The sequence below is a fragment of the Triturus cristatus genome, chromosome 2_2, assembly GCF_964204655.1.
Source record: "Triturus cristatus chromosome 2_2, aTriCri1.1, whole genome shotgun sequence".
Taxonomy (NCBI): domain Eukaryota; kingdom Metazoa; phylum Chordata; class Amphibia; order Caudata; family Salamandridae; genus Triturus; species Triturus cristatus.
In genome coordinates, this window is record NC_140582.1 from 29,158,514 (window position 1) to 29,175,858 (window position 17,345).

General features: G+C 47.5%; 1 protein-coding gene across 2 annotated transcripts in view; it reads left to right on the forward strand.

Annotated features, from left to right (window-relative positions):
• Nucleotides 1-17,345, forward strand: part of PAQR3 (progestin and adipoQ receptor family member 3) — a 341,693-nt gene that overhangs the window by 61,956 nt on the left and 262,392 nt on the right. For both annotated transcript variants that reach the window (XM_085640956.1, XM_085640955.1), the window contains exon 3: nt 1,543-1,705. In XM_085640956.1, coding sequence (XP_085497082.1) covers nt 1,543-1,705 — 163 coding nt within the window. The remainder of the gene's footprint in view (nt 1-1,542; nt 1,706-17,345) is intronic.

Genomic DNA, 17,345 nt, shown 5'->3' on the forward strand with positions numbered 1-17,345 from the left:
AGATGTAGGGACCATAGGTGAAAGGGTCACAACTTGGTTTAATTTTGCATCAGCAAACGCAGCCATGGAGAAGGATGCACTGAGGGCTTGGTGGTCACTATCCGGTCTGGGGATCACCTTCATGTCATATAGGTCAGCCCATAGCTCCGTGTCCAGGAGAATATAATCTATTCGAGAAATACTAAAGCCTCTTTTAAAAGTTGTACAGGGGGACAGTCTGACTTAGTATTCCCATTAACCTCTCTTAGGCCATGATCTAATATCAAGTCAACAATTTCGGCTCCCACTTTAGTTATATTGGTTCCTTCACCAGAACTTGACAGTGGCGACATGGGAGTTCGTGTAATCATCCCACTTGTTGTTTCTGTAAGATTCTACCTATTCTACCTGAGATTTGTTAGTATTTGGGTGTTAATATCACCTGCTACAATCACTAGAGCCTTCCGGTTAAACTGTCCCATCAGAGCTTCTACCTTCGCCACTATAGGGGATTGGGCATAAGGGTGAACAGACCTGATATATACTTTGACCAAAGCTATGCATCTTGGCTCTGTTTGGGTTGAGAGTTGGATTTCGATCGCTAGTACATCACTAGAGCTAGCTGCAACTAGTCTCACAACAGGAAACAAGTCAAGGCGTAGCCATATTAATAGCCCCCCTGATGGGCGTCCAGCCTGGGAGGGGATTGCATTCTCGCTAAAGGTTTGGAAGCCTGGTCGAGAAATAGAATTAGTGACCTGCTTTTTGTGGAATTAAAAAAACTATCATCCTGCTTAACTGGTAATCCCCTACAGTCCATCCTTTCTACTTTTACTACTTACTTTGTCCATTCATGCTTTTCATGATTTTTTTGTAGTAGTAAGCACGTGGCACCGATTAAATCGAAGAACAAACTTTGATATTGTTTGCTTGTTTTTTTGCCTAATTTTTTCTGAACTGCTTTTTATTATTACTTTTTGATGCTGCTTATTAAAGCTATTAAATATTTAAAAATACTTGGGAAAAGTTCACAGGCAAAGTATATGTACCTTGCTTTCAAAGAATATCTTCATCACATGACATAATTGGACCAAAGCAGCTTTTACCTGGCATTTTTGAATTTTGCAATGCTGTGCTTACAAGGAAAGGAAAAACATCTTAGGGTAGAATAAAACTTGTGGTGTGTGCAGTGACTTTTTAGTTTGATGGAACGTCTATGCAGGCAAGCATCTACTCCCTTATTGTAGCTGGAAACTAGTGTTTTAATACATAGTAAAGCATATACAACTGTTATTTCAATTCTGTTGATTTTGCTATTGTCAAAAACACAATTTTACCTAACGAAAGAAGTATGTATCCATGATAACGTTTGTAATGTTGTTCTTACTCTAACAAGACGTTTTCCTAACCTTTTCCCATTATGAACCTAAATATCATTTGTTTGCTCCCATTTGGTTTTGTAATTTTGCATATGGTTCTTGGAGAATGGTTGAAACTATTGTATTTTTTAGAAATGCAAAATAAACTGCATTCTTATATCTAACTGTTGTTTTTATTTGGCAGTCTGTTTATTTTGTCCAATGAGAGTGTCAACATATGGAGTCATCTACTGGGTTTCTTCCTCTTCTTCAGCTTGGGAGTTTATGACCTGATGTTTGTATTACCATTAGCAAATGCCTCTAGGGAGGATTTTGTCATCTGCTCCATCAGTCTGTTCTGTTTCCAGGTAAACATTTTCTGTTTAATATTGTGACTTACAGGTGTTCCTCAATACTGTTTTTTATTTTTTACCACCTCTGGCAGTATATTAAGTGGGTGAGTCTTTTTTTCCATGCAGAATTGCAATACTACATAGTAGACTCTAAATGCCATAGGAAATAATGCAATAAAGAATGCATGGTACCTTCATTCTCTTCTCATCTATGAAAGCAGCAAATGTAAAAACTAGCATCACAATTAGGTGAAAGTAAAAAATGAGAGCTAGAATATTACTCATGCCAATGACTCCCGATTCCTGCAAATACTCCTTTGCATACAAATGTCTTTTTCTGTTTTCTTGGCTTAGAAAGACTGTTTCAGTACAACCGTTTAGGAAGTTTTCTCTTCTTTATCTTCCATGGACTGTTTTCTTCCAGTCCATATTTGCTAGGTTTGTGGCCCCACACAGAATGTTTTGTGAAAGCCCATCATGAGGTAATGGTATTGTCCATGATCTGCCACGGTCATCAAGATCGAGTGGGCTATTTGAGATCTCCAGATGCCAGTACTTGGGTTTTTTGCTTCTGCAGTCAGTCAGGTTGGAATTTTTCAATTTACGAAGGACCTGTGACAATGCTTGCTCAGTGTACTTGATTTATTAAGTGTAACTCTTAGGCACTGGATGTTCTCCAAGACCTGCAGTGTGTAATAGACAGCGCAAAATAAAACATATCTAATACACACAGGGTTTGATCAATGTCTGAATATCAAGTGAAGCAGTTTCTTAATATAGAAAATGGCCTGATCTGTCAGTTTTCTTCCAAGAAGTAGTGGGAAAAGTGTAAAAGCTTCAGGATTGAGCTTGCTGTTTTTTAATTTTCACTTTCCCAATAAGCCTACTTAAGAGCCTGCTCACCCCAGTTTTTCAAAATAGCTACAGTATTATTGCTTTGCTTCAGATCTGAAGTTCTTGTTACATTGTTAGACCCTGTTCGGGGGGGGGGGGGGGGGGGAGTTGGCGGCGCAGAGCAGCAGGGGCTTCTGGGCATCTGCTTTATCAGTTATGTTTTGTGTGAAGTGCTCAATAGTCTGGTGCAATGGTTTATTTAAATATACTATGGTGGCTAAGGTAATTTGCCACTGTGGTCCGTCCTGCTATGCCTCTGCAAACTGGGACATGTAAGCGCTTTAAGCACGTGACTATCAGGGCAGTGAGGCCAAGCAGTCAAAGTCTTCTCAGGAAGGTAGTATGGGGGCAAGATAGTATGGGGCAAGAACTCAGGACTCAACCAACAGACACAATAAATGCATTGTCCAGCCCGCCGCTTATCTTATTAAAAGAAAGTTCTTTATTATGACAGCAAACCGTAATATGACACAATTCAATGGGACTCAGTTGCAAGACCACGAATCCAGCCACAATTCCTAGTTAAAAAACCCACCCTCCCACTATATGCCCCTCTCCATATTACAGGAGTGTTTATGGTGTCTATAGATCTTCGCAAACACAATGTGATGATGGACCGGGCGCTGAAGCTTTTCAGACACTCACCCCGAGTCACAGATGCGGGTTGTATCCATCATTATTCTTTAGCTCACTTCGCCACCCCAGTTCAGACCCAGCCATATGCAAATCAGCCTCCCTGTTCTTCATGGGAACAGTCCAGCCCGAACTGAACTGGGGTGGCAAAGTGAGCTAAAGAACGATGATGGATTCAACCCAGATCTGTAACTGGGGGTGAGTTTCTGAAAAGTTTTAGTGCTCCGTCCATCATCTCCTTGGGTTTGCTTGGTCTATAGAGCTTCAATTCTGGTGTAGTCAGAGATGCAGATTAGCATAAGTTTCCACTCATCTGAAGTAGCTTGCAGTTCAGGTCTGTACCCAATTAAAAGCAATCATGTGGGCAATAGTCTCTAATCCTCCTGCAAAACTGTCTGTGTGCCTAGATTACACTTTTGTATGACACAAAAGACACAACAGCTTTTTCAAGGAAGCCTTTAATGGTAAAAGCTTGCGTCTTTTGTTTTTTGCTTTTTCATTGCTGAGCTAGCGCCAGATGGCTCAGCCATGAGTGATAGTGCACTTTATAAATACCTTCTGTCTTTATCTATCTATCTATCTATCTATCTATCTATCTATCTATCTATCTATCTATCTATCTATCTATCTATCTATCTATCTATCTATCTATCTATCTATCTATCTATCTATCTATCTATCTATCTATCTATCTATCTATCTATCTATCTATCTATCTATCTATCTATCTATCTATCTATCTATCTATCTATCTATCTATCTATCTATCTATCTATCTATCTATCTATCTATCTATCTATCTATCTATCTATCTATCTATCTATCTCCAGAGAATCTGAGACTTGCTAGGTAATGGTGTGTTTGTTTAGGTGCACTGCTGTGTTGGCCATACATGTATGTTTCTTTTGCAATCTAGATTGTAGAGGGAGCCAGAGTATGTCTTCAAGGACTGATATGCTCTCTGTGATATGTTCCCACCACCAGTCTTGCTGCTGGATGCAGGTCTGCTTTGATTGGTGCCAACCTTAATTTCAGCATGCTGAGTACATTTCCTTAACTTATCTTATTGAGGACCAAGACTTGGGTAACTAGATGAAGGTCATTCATTGGAATGAAAGGATTCAATTTTCGTATTATATTCATTTGACCTTTGACTGCTCTCACCATATTGTTGATTATCAAGAGGAAGACTTGTCTAGGATGAATCCCTGTGATTTATCTTTTCTTTGACAAACTCTTGTAAGATTCCATGGTATAAGCCATTTGTGTGTCATGAAGTGATCTTTTAAGGACAATAGTTACAGATATTGAAAGTTTACTGTGAAGTAAAGCAGAGTATCGACAGTATATTGGTGGTACTTTATGTCCTGGTTGTTGGTGTTCTCCCACATGAGACTAAACAACATGGGAGCAAGACGAAAGTGTTGAGGGACACCGTGAGGTGTGGTAATAGGAGGGGAGTCGGAATTCCCTGTGCGGATTTCAGATTTCTACTGGAATGCTAAGGAGTAGACCATTTTAGTACCATATCCTCTAAACCCAATCTCTTTTTTAGGGTGTCGGGGGAGTGATGTGGTTAATATTGTCAAATGCTGCAGACAGGCCATGCATCACTGAAAGGTTTAACTGTTCTTGGGCTAAGATATTTAGTGAGACACATGTCCTTGGAGCTCCATGCCTGTGACCTAATATCAAATGCATTTTATCCAGTATAGAACATCACACACCACTATTGAAGTAGATAAACTGCCTTGGATCAGTATGGAATTTTTGAGACCAGCTCTGAGGTGGAGGTGAGTCGGAAAAGCTGATAGATCTACTCGTCCAAAGCAGCAACATTGAGGCCTGGAGAGGAAGGAGTTGAGGTCTGGGAATGTTCACATGGATTGAGGGCCTGTAAGCCATGCAACGAGGCTAACCAAAGCATGGAAGTGATGAGAGCAGTCGTGATGTGTGGCTCACATGAAACTTTGATCCAGAGGACAAAGCAGGTGAACTGAGCTAAACCTGGAACATAACTGGGAACGCGAGAATGGCCGATGTGTGGAGTTGAGCAAGAGGACTGCTGTATTGAAAAGGTTGATTGTGGCCTGATCATCAGCACCACCAACGGCATGGGGAAAGCCAAAAGCCATGAGAAATAATGAGGCTGGACATTATCACTGCATCAGGCCCGACTGACGAAAGTGTTTGAGATGGATAAGCGACATACCACAAACCTCTCACGACCTCCAGAGGGACGAGTATGATCTCCCCATCAGTACCCCTGTTGGGTGGAGTTAATGAGTGCTGGAAAGGAATCTCCTGTAGATGCCAGTGAACTGAAGCCTGCCTTCCTACTGAACGTTTTGTAAGGGACATTTGAATATTATAAAAGCAGTTGAGCACAAAATGTCTTCATCTATCAGCACTTTGAATAGAAAACTTGATATCACTCAAGTCTTATGTCAGCACAGCCAATTCACATTGGCTGTGAGTAAGCCCAAATCTGCTAAAACTAAAGTCCTGCCTTTGCAACCTCAAGGAGCAACCTCTAAACAATAAGTGATGCTGAAATCTGGTGGTATGGCAAAATATGACTCACACAAGCAGTCCAGATATATTGACCATAATTCTTGCTGTCATCTTTACCATGAGAGGAATGCTAAATGCTAAAACAAAAACTAGTGTTTGCCTATGGCGGGACGAGTACCTCACTAAAATGTAGCATGGGCCAGTTGTGTGAAGTACAGCCACAGTGTAATGATTTGCAAGAGCAGGTGAAGTGCTTGCATAGTTAGTCCACTTCTTGGAAGGTAGGGCCAAACACTTGGAGAAGAAGGTCCCGGTTCAATAATATGAGAGTGATTGGACTGCTTGAGTGAGTTTCAGGACAGGACATGGTGACACATAGCGCTGCATGGTCTCCTCAAAGGGAAAGAGGGAATAGAGTAACGCCAATCCTACCAAGCATGCCCTCAAGGCCAGTGGTTGTGAGATTGCTAAACTACAGCGACATGGATGAGACCCTGCAAAGAGTGAAGAAAGTGGACCACTTTAACATTGGAAATGCAAGAGTCATTTTACATTGGCAGTACAACACCAGGGCTCTACGTTCCTAGAAGCAAAATGAAATTCGTGAGACCTAGGTGTGCATTATGCTATATTATTCCCAGCACACCTCACAATATTTCAGCAGTGAACCCTGTTTTTGAGAGGCATTAGAATCGGCAAAGAAATGGCCAGCACTTGGGAATGTACAAACTCAACTATGGGAACAGCATCCGAATGGAAAACAGTCGAGGTTAAACTCTAGGCAGAACTGAAAACCCACTCCGCCCCGGTCCAGGCAAGAAAGGAGAGAGAAGTGGTGGCAATGATGACTGCACAGCTTAACAGAGGTCGCCTGGAGGCACATTTGAATCTGGATTAACTTCGATATATTTGGACTCAGAAGTTGACAGCCTCCTGCTAACCGATGTTGTCCTGCCTTCAGTTACCCACAAACTGCAGATGAATTGCTCTGATAACCTGCTGAACCAATGCCCAGTACTCTCCGGCTACATAGGTTTGTAGGGTTTGTGAGTTATTTGTAATGTAAAAACGTTGACTGTTCAGGCACATGTGTTACAAGATACCGGTGTGGCTGGTCTGGGATTCACCTTGCTAGACAATTACATTGCCCCCCCGAACACTTGTTTTGAAGATAGAGAGTTTTTGGTGGGAGTTCTGAGTTCAATGATGAGTATTAATTGAAGATGTTGGTGGACCCGGACTCATACCCGTAGGGTGCGTGGATCATAGAGGGCTTTGTGTCCTTTTATACTATTGACGTTGACCATGACTTCCTTAAATAAGTACATAATGATGATGTGAATTATGAGAGGCTTACATAATGTTACTGAACAGCCTATAAATTAGTCCCGCCAAAGACTCTGGGCAGGTCCGCACCTTATGCTCCAAGAAAAACAACTGACTCGAAGACGGCATTAAGTTGATAAGGCATTGGAGGTGTTGGTTATTATGCAGTTTGTATTCAGTTTGCATTTGGTTTTTAGGTCTCGCCTGAGCCAGCGCATGCATTGCTCTGGCGAGAGTTTTAGTCAGTGGGCTTCAAAAAGCCAACCACAGCTTTTTGTGAGGCCTCTAGCGTGCGGTTACGCTCGCGGTTACGAGCACACGCGCCATCTGGCTTTCCTGTCTCGTCATGGCTTATCGCTCGCGGGCACCCTTACAGCGTGCGCAGCTGCTGCTTAGCGCGCGCGCGTGCCCTGCCCCATCCCCTTCCACTTGTTTATTTCTTCAAGGCTCAAGCCTGCCTAGCTGCAAGAGTTGTCTCCTCTCACTTGTTTTAACTTTTAGTGCGAGGTGCGCGCGCTTCTTTTAAGCACAAAGTTCCCCCCTTCTCTATGTTTTAACTCTTCTTCCTGCGTATTTGCTTCTATAACATTATAAAAATGTTTTTTGTTGGCCATGTGGAAGTCCTCTTTTAGGAATTTGACGTGTGTGACATCTGGGCCCCCAGGGTGCCGAGCCCATGTTTATACAGGACTGTCGTTTTTATTGAAACAATTCCAGTTAGCACGCCTCGTTCTCCTTCTGTCTTGGTGAGTGTTCATTTCCTGCTGACCGGTTGTGAAACGCCGCTTTGATTGGTCAGTGCGTTGGCCTTTAACTTCGGAAAATAAATATCTCGGTTGCGTGGGCGTGAGTGCCTCATAGCAGGCTTGTTTTTGCTCAGCACCGTGTTTTGCATGCTCCTCTGCTGGGGGAGTTCTCAAAGTGCTTCCAGATTCGTTTCACTAGTCGTACCCTAAGTTCACGCCTTATTGCACCCTAAGTGCATGCCTAGTCACCCTCAGTGATTGCCTTTTCACATGTCACCCTAAGTGCAAGCTTTTTCTATTGCCACACCCTACATGCATGCCTTTTCGTTTGTCACTCCCTAAGTAATGGCTTGTCTTTTCAGTTTTCACACTCTAGTGCATGCCTTTTCACTTGCCACACCCTGAGTGTACGCCTTTTCACTTATCACTCCTAGATGAATGTTTCACTTGTCACATCCTAACAGTTTTGTTTTAAGTCTCTACACTCCAAGGGCCTTTGTTTCGCTTGTTACACCCTACGCTCCTGTCGCTCCAGTTGTCTTAGCCTAAGTGCATGCCTTTTCGATTGTCACATCCTAAATAAATGCCTTTTCGGTTGTCCGTTCCTCAATAAATGCCTTTTCACTTGTCACACCCTATGTTCATATCTTTTCACTTGTCACACCCTAAGTGCATGCCTTTTAAGTGTAATTCCCTAAGCACAACCGATTTAACTTGATACACCTTATGTTCATGGCTCTTTACTTCTCACACACACGGAGCACGCCTGTTCAGTCTTCATGCCATAAGTGCACACCTTTCCGCCCTAAGCGTATACCCCTTTACTTGTCATACTCAAACTGCATGCCTTTTTATTTTTCATCACCCCAAGTGAAAGCCGTTTCTGACTTCACGCCATAAGCGCTCTTCTTTCCACTTGTAACACCATAATGGAATGCCTTCTCAGTTGTCAAGCCATTATTACTTTATGCCTTTTCACCAATCACGCCCTAAGGGCATGCCTTTTCATTCTTCACAATGTGGTTGCATTGCTTTTCACTTGTTACACCCTACGCGCATGGCTTTTCAGTTGTCCCAGTCCAAGTTCACAGCTTTTCAGTTGTCACACCCTACGCTCATGCCTTGTCAGTTGTCACACCCTACGCACATGCCTTGTCAGTTGTCACACCCTACGCACATGCCTTTTCAGTTGTCACACCCTACGCTCATGTCTTGTCAGTTTTCACACCCTACGCACATGCCTTGTCAGTTGTCACGCCCTACTTGCAAGTCTTTTCAATTATCACACCCTGGTGCAGGCCTTTTCAGTGGTCACTCTCTTAGTACACACCTTTGCACGTGTCACACACTGCGGACATGTATTTTCAGTTGTCACACCCTACGTACAGGCCTTTTCAGTTGTCACACCCTACGCACATGCCTTTTCAGTTGTCACGCCCTACGTGCAGGCCTTTTTAGTTGTCAATCCCTACGCACATGCCTTTTCAGTTGTCACACCCTGTGTGCAGGCTTTTTCAGTTGTCACAGTCTTAGTACACACCTTTGCTCGTGTCACACGCTATGTACATGGATTTTGTACCAGTCACACCCTACGTGCAGGCCTTTTCAGTTGTCACACCCTAGGCACATGTCTTTTCAGTTGTCACGCCCTACCTGCAGCCCATTTCAGTTGTCAGTCTTATTACACACCTTTGCATGTGTTACCTGCTACGTACATGCCTTTCCACTCCTCAGTTCCTAAATGCTTGTCTTTTCACTAGTCGCACCATAAGGTCATGCCCTCAGTGTGTGCTTTTTCACTTGGCATAGTTAATTCCTTTTCACCTGTCACACTGTATTGACATACCTTTTTATTTTGTTTTTGCCCAAGGCATTCATACTTCAAATGTATTCCTTTTTAGGTGTAACACCCTACACACGTGCCGTTTAACTTGTCACACACCATATCTGAAAGAAACACGTTAGTTAGATTCCTCACCTTAGAATATCCCCAGGCGTCAGGCTGGATCCGGAAAGATTTTTCGTCAGCAATACCCCTTGCGTGTCGCTAGGCGTAGTCTGCGGCTCTGTGTCCGTCGATGGCGTTGTACGCCCGAATGACGTCGTCGGAGTACTTAGACACCGCCCTCGCGCGCTGACGTCAGTTCTTCTTTTTTTTCCGCGCCAGACAGCGCTGATCTGGGAAGAGCTTACCCCTTAGTCACTTTTTGCCTAAAATTTTTGACTCTTTTAGGTCTTCTGTCGACTCGACTCTGGTGCCGGTAGGATGCCTGGTTTTAAGGCCTGTGACTCCTGTCATCGACTGATGTCGGTGACGGACCACCATCGCCGGTGCCTTTACTGCCTGGGGGCCGACCACGATGCAGAGTCGTGCCTCGACTGTCAGGCCTTGACCTCGAAGGCTAGGCGGGAGCGGTCCCGTAAGCTTCTCGAGCTTCGACACTCGGCTCCGCGCTGTTCACGGTCCCGGTCCAGGAGGAGGTCGAAGGACCGGTCGCAGAGCCGCAGCCACCATCGCTCGTCGAGATCAAAGTCTTCGGGTAAGTCGAAGCGCTCAAAGAAGTCCAAGAGGCGACACCGCTCTTCAGACTCGCCTCGCCGGTCGCGCGACTCGGTCGAGGGTCAGGGTGGTCCCACCCCCGCAGCTCCGTCGGAGCCGCAGGAGCCGCGCCCGTCCCCATACCCGCCGGTCCCTGGGACTGACGCGACTCCGGCGGAGATCAGTGCCTTCCTCTCAGCCATGAGGGGCCTGGCTCCGCCGTCGACACCTGCCGGCGGGCCTTCGGGGCCCGCGGGCTCGACTGGGCGACCTCGCGAGCCGGCGGCCCCGGCGCCGTCGACGACTTCGGTCCCGACGCCGCAGGTCCCCGAGGGATCCAGGTCTGGATCTCTGCCGGCGCCGGTCGACCTCACGACGCCTCATCCGCCGGCGCCGACACCGGTTCCACCTCCGACGCTGTCTCCGGACGACGCCGTTCCCCGGTTCAGCCCCGGTCCGGGCCAGACGCCGGTGCTGCGCCGCTCGACGCCACATCCGACGCCGATGGATGACCATTTCATATACCGCCCGGCTCCGGTTATTCCCCCTGTTTATCAGGAATCGGATGACGGGGGCGACTGGGAGGGGTCTGAGGACCCTATGGCCAGGCAGGCCGAACTTTCACAGGACTGGGCAGACGAACTGGGGGATGCCAGTGGTCTGGACACCTCCCCGGATGCTGGTTTTATCTCTCCTCTGACTGTGGCCTCGGAGGAAGGTGCTGCTTTTTCAGTGGTGCTGCGCAAGGCGGCCGAAGCCCTTGGGCTGGAGTTGCCTGCTGTGGCCGTGAGGTCTAACATCCTCACTGAAGTGCTTCAACCGTCCGCAAGCTCCACGGAGTCTCTGCTGCAGTTCAATGAGGCACTAGTGGACGTTCTGCAGGGCACCTCTGCAGGGCACCTGGTCCAAGCCCTCCACAGTACCTCCTGTGGATCGGAACGTGGCCCGGCGCCACCGCCCTGCTCCGAGCGACCCCAGTTTTTTGTCCCAACACCCCACGCCCGAGAGTCTGGTTATCCAGGCCTCCACTTCCCAATCCTCCTTCCCGTCCGCTCCTCCGGATCGGGAATCCAAGAGGCTGGAACAGTTCGGAAAGAAGCTGTTCTCTTCCCTTAGTTTGGGCCTGCGGTCCTTGAATACCGCTTGCCTCTTGGACCGTTATTCCCACTCTCTGTGGGATACGGTGGAGGGCGTGCTGCCCCTGTGTCCGGAAGAGACCCGGTCACGGCTCACCCAGACGCTTGCTGACGGGCGAGATGCAGCACGGCACGCCATACGATGTGGACTAGACACCACGGACTCGCTGGGTAGGGCAATTTCAACCACGGTGGCGCTCCGTCGCCACGCCTGGCTTCGGTCCACGTCTTTCTCGGGGGAGTACTCTCATGTATATGCCCTTTGATGGCACTCGCCTTTTTGGCGAGAAGGCGGATAGTGCGCTGGCTCGCTTCAAGGACTCCCGGGCTACGGCCAAGTCCTTGGGTCTCTCGGCCCCGCGGCCGCAAACTTCTGCCTTTCGTCCCTTTCGTGGCCAGGGAAGGGGCGCCTCCTCACGTCCGCCTAGCCACCGGCCGCAGAACCAACCTGCACGTGGTTGCGGACGTGGATTCCGCCGAGGCGGTACTGGAGGACAACGTGCTGGTCAGTCCACATCCACCCCGGCAGCATCCGCCTCAAAGCCCTCCTAGTCCGAGCTTTCAGGCCCATTCCATGCCATTGGGTGGCAGAGTTCGCCATCACCTGCTCCACTGGCGTTCCATCACATCAGACAGGTGGGTGCTGCAAATCGTCCGAAGGGGCTACTCCCTCCCCTTCGAGACGACCCCTCCAGCCATGCCACCGCAGTACCACCGTATGTCGGGGGATCACTTGAATCTTCTGTGGGAGGAAGTTACGGCCCTCTTGGCCAAAGAGGCCGTAGAGCGCGTTCCTGGTCCAGACGTAGGTCGTGGTTGCTATTCCCACTACTTTCTGGTTCCCAAGAAGGGCAACGGGGGCCTACGCCCTATCTTGGACCTCAGGAGCGTCAACGCCTTCCTCCGGAAGGAGAGGTTCAAGATGCTCACCTTAGCTCAGGTTCTGGCTGCCCTAGACCCTGGAGACTGGATGGTAGCGTTGGACTTGCAGGACGCTTATTTTCACATCCCCGTCCTGCCGGCCCACCGGCGTTACCTGCGGTTCACGGTGGGTCAGGAGCACTTTCAGTTTACCGTGCTCCCCTTAGGCCTCACCAGTGCCCCTCGGGTGTTCACGAAGGTGATGGCGGTGGTCGCACCTATCTCGACGACTGGCTGTTGAAGGCGGGCTCGCCCCAGCAAGTCGTCTCCCACCTCCAGACTATGGCCGACCTCCTGCATTTGCTGGGGTTCTCCATCAATGTGCCGAAGTCACACCTGAGACCCTCCCAGAAGCTCCTCTTCATCGGAGCGGTTCTGGATTCGGCGCAGTTCCGGGCCTATCCTCCGGAACACCGAGTTCGGGATATTCAGGCTCTGATTCCCATCTTTTGACTTCTATCCTGGGTTTCGGTCAGGTTGGTGCTGCGGCTTCTGGGGCTGATGGCCTCCTGTATCCTGTTGGTGCATTACGCCAGGTGGCGAATGCGGGCTCTGCAGTGGGACCTAAAGTTTCAGTGGGCCCAGCATCGGGGCAACCTGTCCGACCATGTCTTGATGTCGGAGGGCGCTGCGAAGCAGTTGCAGTGGTGGCTCACGAACCGCGATTGGGTCAGCGGCAGATCCCTCTCCCTACCCCAAACGGAGCACGTGGTAGTGACGGATGCGTCCCTCCTGGGATGGGGGGGCCACATGGGGGAGGTGGAGATCAGAGGACTCTGGTCTCCGGCGGAGACTCTGCTCCATATCAACCTTTTGGAGCTGAGAGCGATCCGGCTTGCACTGAAGGCATTCCTTCCCTCTGTCCGGGGAAGTGTGGTGCAGGTGTTCACGGACAACACCACCGCCATGTGGTATGCAACAAACAGGGCGGGGTGGGGTCGTGGACCCTTTGTCAGGAGGCTCTGCGCCTTTGGACATGGCTGGAACTCCAGGGCATCACCCTGGTGGTTCAACATCTGGCGGGCTCTCTGAACGCCAGAGCAGACGAACTCAGCCGCCAGTGCATGATGGATCACGAATGGCATCTATACTCGGACGTGGCGCAAGGTCTCTTTCTGCAGTGGGGAGAGCCTTGATCTATTCGCCACCGAAGAGAACGCGCAATGTCCGCAGTTCTGCGCGTTGGAGTTTCCAAGGCGGCACTCGCTCAGGGACGCCTTTCGTCGCGAGTGAAGTTGCGGTCTGTTGTACGCCTTTCCGCCTATACCACTTCTGCCCAGAGTGCTGAAGAAGATCAGGTGCGACCGGGCCCAAGTCATCTTAGTGGCTCCGGATTGTGCACGAAGGTACTGGTATCCCGAGCTACTCAGTATGTCAATCGACCACCCGATACGACTACCTCTTCAGGAGGACCTTCTGTCGCAGCAGCAGGGGACGGTCCTCCACCCGAACATGTCCAGCCTCCACCTCCATGCGTGGAGATTGAGCGGCGACAGTTGATGCCATTTGACTTGCCTCCTGAAGTCTGTGATGTTCTTCTGGCAGCCAGGCGTCCCTCCACAAAAATGGTATACGCCTGCAGGTGGAACAAATTTGTGGCATGGTGCACAGCAAAGGCTGTGGATCCCCTTTCCACCCCTCTTTCTGAGGTTCTCCTCTTTCTTCTTTCTCTGGCCCAGCAGGGCTCTGCTCTGGGCACGCTTAAAGGTTATCTTTCACCTATCTCTGCTTTCTTACGGCTTCCTGATCAGCCTTCTCTTTTCAAATCCCCTGTTGTTTCTCGTTTCCTCAAGGGCATTACTCACATGTTTCCTCCTGTCCCCTTCGTAATGCCTCAGTGGGATTTGAATCTAGTCTTGACTTTTCTGATGTGCGCTCCCTTTGAGCCTCTTCACAATTGTCCCATTCGTCTTCTGACTCTTAACACTGCTTTCCTGGTAGCTATCACCTCGGCTAGACGGGTGAGTGAGCTCCAGGCTCTATCGTCTAAGCCTCCTTTTCTTTCTGTTCATCCAGACAAGGTTGTCCTCCGGACTCGTCCTTCCTTTCTTCCAAAAGTGGTGACTCCCATTCACATCGGGCAATCTGTCACGTTGCCCACCTTCTTTCCGCCTCCGCATCATTCGAAAGAGGAAGACAGGTTCCACGTCTGAACCCAAAACGGGCGCTGTCCTTTTTTTTGGACCGCACCAAAAAGTTCAAAAGTGTACGACGAGCTTTTTGTTTGATACGTGGGTGCTAAGAAGGGAAGGGCAGTACACAAGCGGACCATCTCGCGGTGGGTCGTATTGTGCATAAAAGCTTGTTACTCCTTGGCTAAAAAGGACCCTCCTGTAGGGCTGAGAGCCCATTCCACCCGGGCCAAAGCGGCGACTACTGCCCTGGGACGGGGAGTTCCCTTGCAGGACATCTGTCAGGCGGCGACGTGGGCCTCGCTGCACACGTTTGCCAAGCATTATTGCCTGGACAGCCAAGTTCGGAGAGACGGCTTCTTTGGCCGTTCTGTTCTCCAGGACTGGTGTGATCTAGGTTCGCAGACCCACCACCGGGGTTGGTATTGCTGGGGTATCTATTCTAAGGTGAGGAATCTAACTAACGTGTTTCTTTCAGATGAATAAGTTACTTACCTCCGGTAACGATGTATCTGTAAGAAACATTAGTTAGTTAGATTCCTCACCGCCCACCCATCCTCCCCGTTCTGCGAACCGACATCTAGGGTTAAGGTTATCCTTTCTAGGGCCCTAGATTTTTTGGCACCAGTGTCGGTCTCTTGCATGGCTCTGCGTTCCTGGCGCGGAAAGCTATGTACAAGAACTGACGTCGCCGCGCGAGAGCGGCGTCTAAGTACTCCGACGACGTCATTCCGGCGCACGTCGCCAACGACGGACACGGAGCCGCAGACGATGCCTAGCGACGCGCAAGGGGTATTGCTGATGAAAAATCTTTCCGGATGCAGCCTGAAGATATTCTAAGGTGAGGAATCTAACTAATGTTTCTTACAGATACATCATTACCGAAGGTAAGTAACTTGTTCGTTTATGCCTTTTCAGACTTCACACCCTAAGTGCATGCTTTATCAGTTGTCACACGCGAAGTGCATGTCTTTGTAATTATCACATCCGAAGCGCATGACCTTTTGGTTGTCATGCCCTAAATGCACTTCTTTTGCTTGTCACATCCTAAGTGCATACCTGTTTAGTGTTCACTCTTTTAGTGCATCCCTTTTCAGTAGCCACGCTCTGTATATGTTCCCTTCCAGTTCTCGCCCTTTAAGTGCATACAGGTTTCACTTGACACACATTTTTAAGTTTCCACACTATGGGTGCATGCAGGGTTGGTTTTCTAACTACTTGCCCCTTTAGTTTTCACAGTTTAAGAGGAAGCATTCGGCTGTACCGTACATGCAAGCCTTTTCAGTCCAAATACTCCACGCGGGACCCATTTTTAGGTCTGATTTATTCATTTAGCAGTTTTATATAGCGTGAACTATAACCAAAAGGTGTTGGACCTCTTTACAAAAAGGTACACTGGTGTAGTGCCAAAGAAATTCAAACCATATTTAATAAGACACAGGTAAAACAAGCATTGGCATAGCCAATAGGTCTCGCCTTGGGGACCTTATAAGTGTTTAGCCATGCAACGGTTGATGTTGCACCAAGGATATTGTGCTGCATAACTAAATACTTATAAGGTCCCAAAAGCGTGACCTATTGGCTATGCTAATGCTTGTTGCTAATGTAATTATATATGGGTGGAACCTGGAGTATTCTTCACCACACTAAAGGCGTATGCCAACTAAGAGGAACGTTAGCTGATGGTGTTGGGTTAACTTGATTTTGTAAATATACTACTAGCAAGTGCTTACAGCCCTATTGTCGATAATCTCAAGTTCACTGGAAGATCACTAGAAATTGAGATAATTGAACATGTAGTCTACCATTATTATTTGGAGTTAAATTCCATGAAGAGAGTGTGGACACATAGGACATACCCCAGTACCTTGATAGGCTAACTTAAACTCACTTTGCCTAACAGGGACATGACAGTTGAACTCAAAGTCCAAATAGCTACCTGTCATCTGGCAGTGGGAAAGACACTGGAAGTAGATGTATTGTCATCTGAATTTTATAAAACCTATACTGGCATCATAGTGCTGAAGCTCTTAGCCTTATATGAAGCCGCCCACCAAAAAGGAGTATTGCCATGTACCACAAGAGTGGCCCTAAAAGACCTGTGCTTATGCCGCTTTTGATGTTGAACTCCAGTTATAAAATCCTCAGTACAGTCAGAAGAAGCGGATTCATAGTAAATGTACTGTTGATTATCCTCCCCAATCAAAATAGTTTTGTGGAAGGCCAACATACTTTGCTCAATAGTAGATGTTTATTCCATATGCTTAATTGACACCAGTGTCTGAACCAGAACCAATGGTACTCTCTGACCTTCAAAAGGCGTTCGACTTGGCCAATGGGGGCTCCTATTTGATGTGTTATATAGAGTGGTATATAGAGCGTGACTTGGAGAGTCTATTTTAAGATGGATTAGGACACTGTAGGCCTCTTCCAGTGCTATTGTCAGGACTGGCCAAGTAAATTATTCTTTATTCTGTTTGTACAATATAACTATCAAAGATAACACATTAACATAACAGAAACATCATAAAAATAAGTAGTATATTACATTAGACCCCTTTAACAGAGTAGAATTAAATAACAGTTTATGGATCAACTATCCACTGTCTCCAAATGAAAATTGGGTGCAGTTTCCCTGAATCTCACAGCACTAGTTACAAAGCCTAGCTCATACAAACAGATGGGTAAGGTTGGTAGAGATTATAGAAAATGAAAGCAGGTCTGCACTGTTTAAAATTTAACACATGCTGTTTTATTTAATGTATTCTCAGTATTCTATAACATTTGCAAAAAAGAACAAAGTGCCTAGTGCTT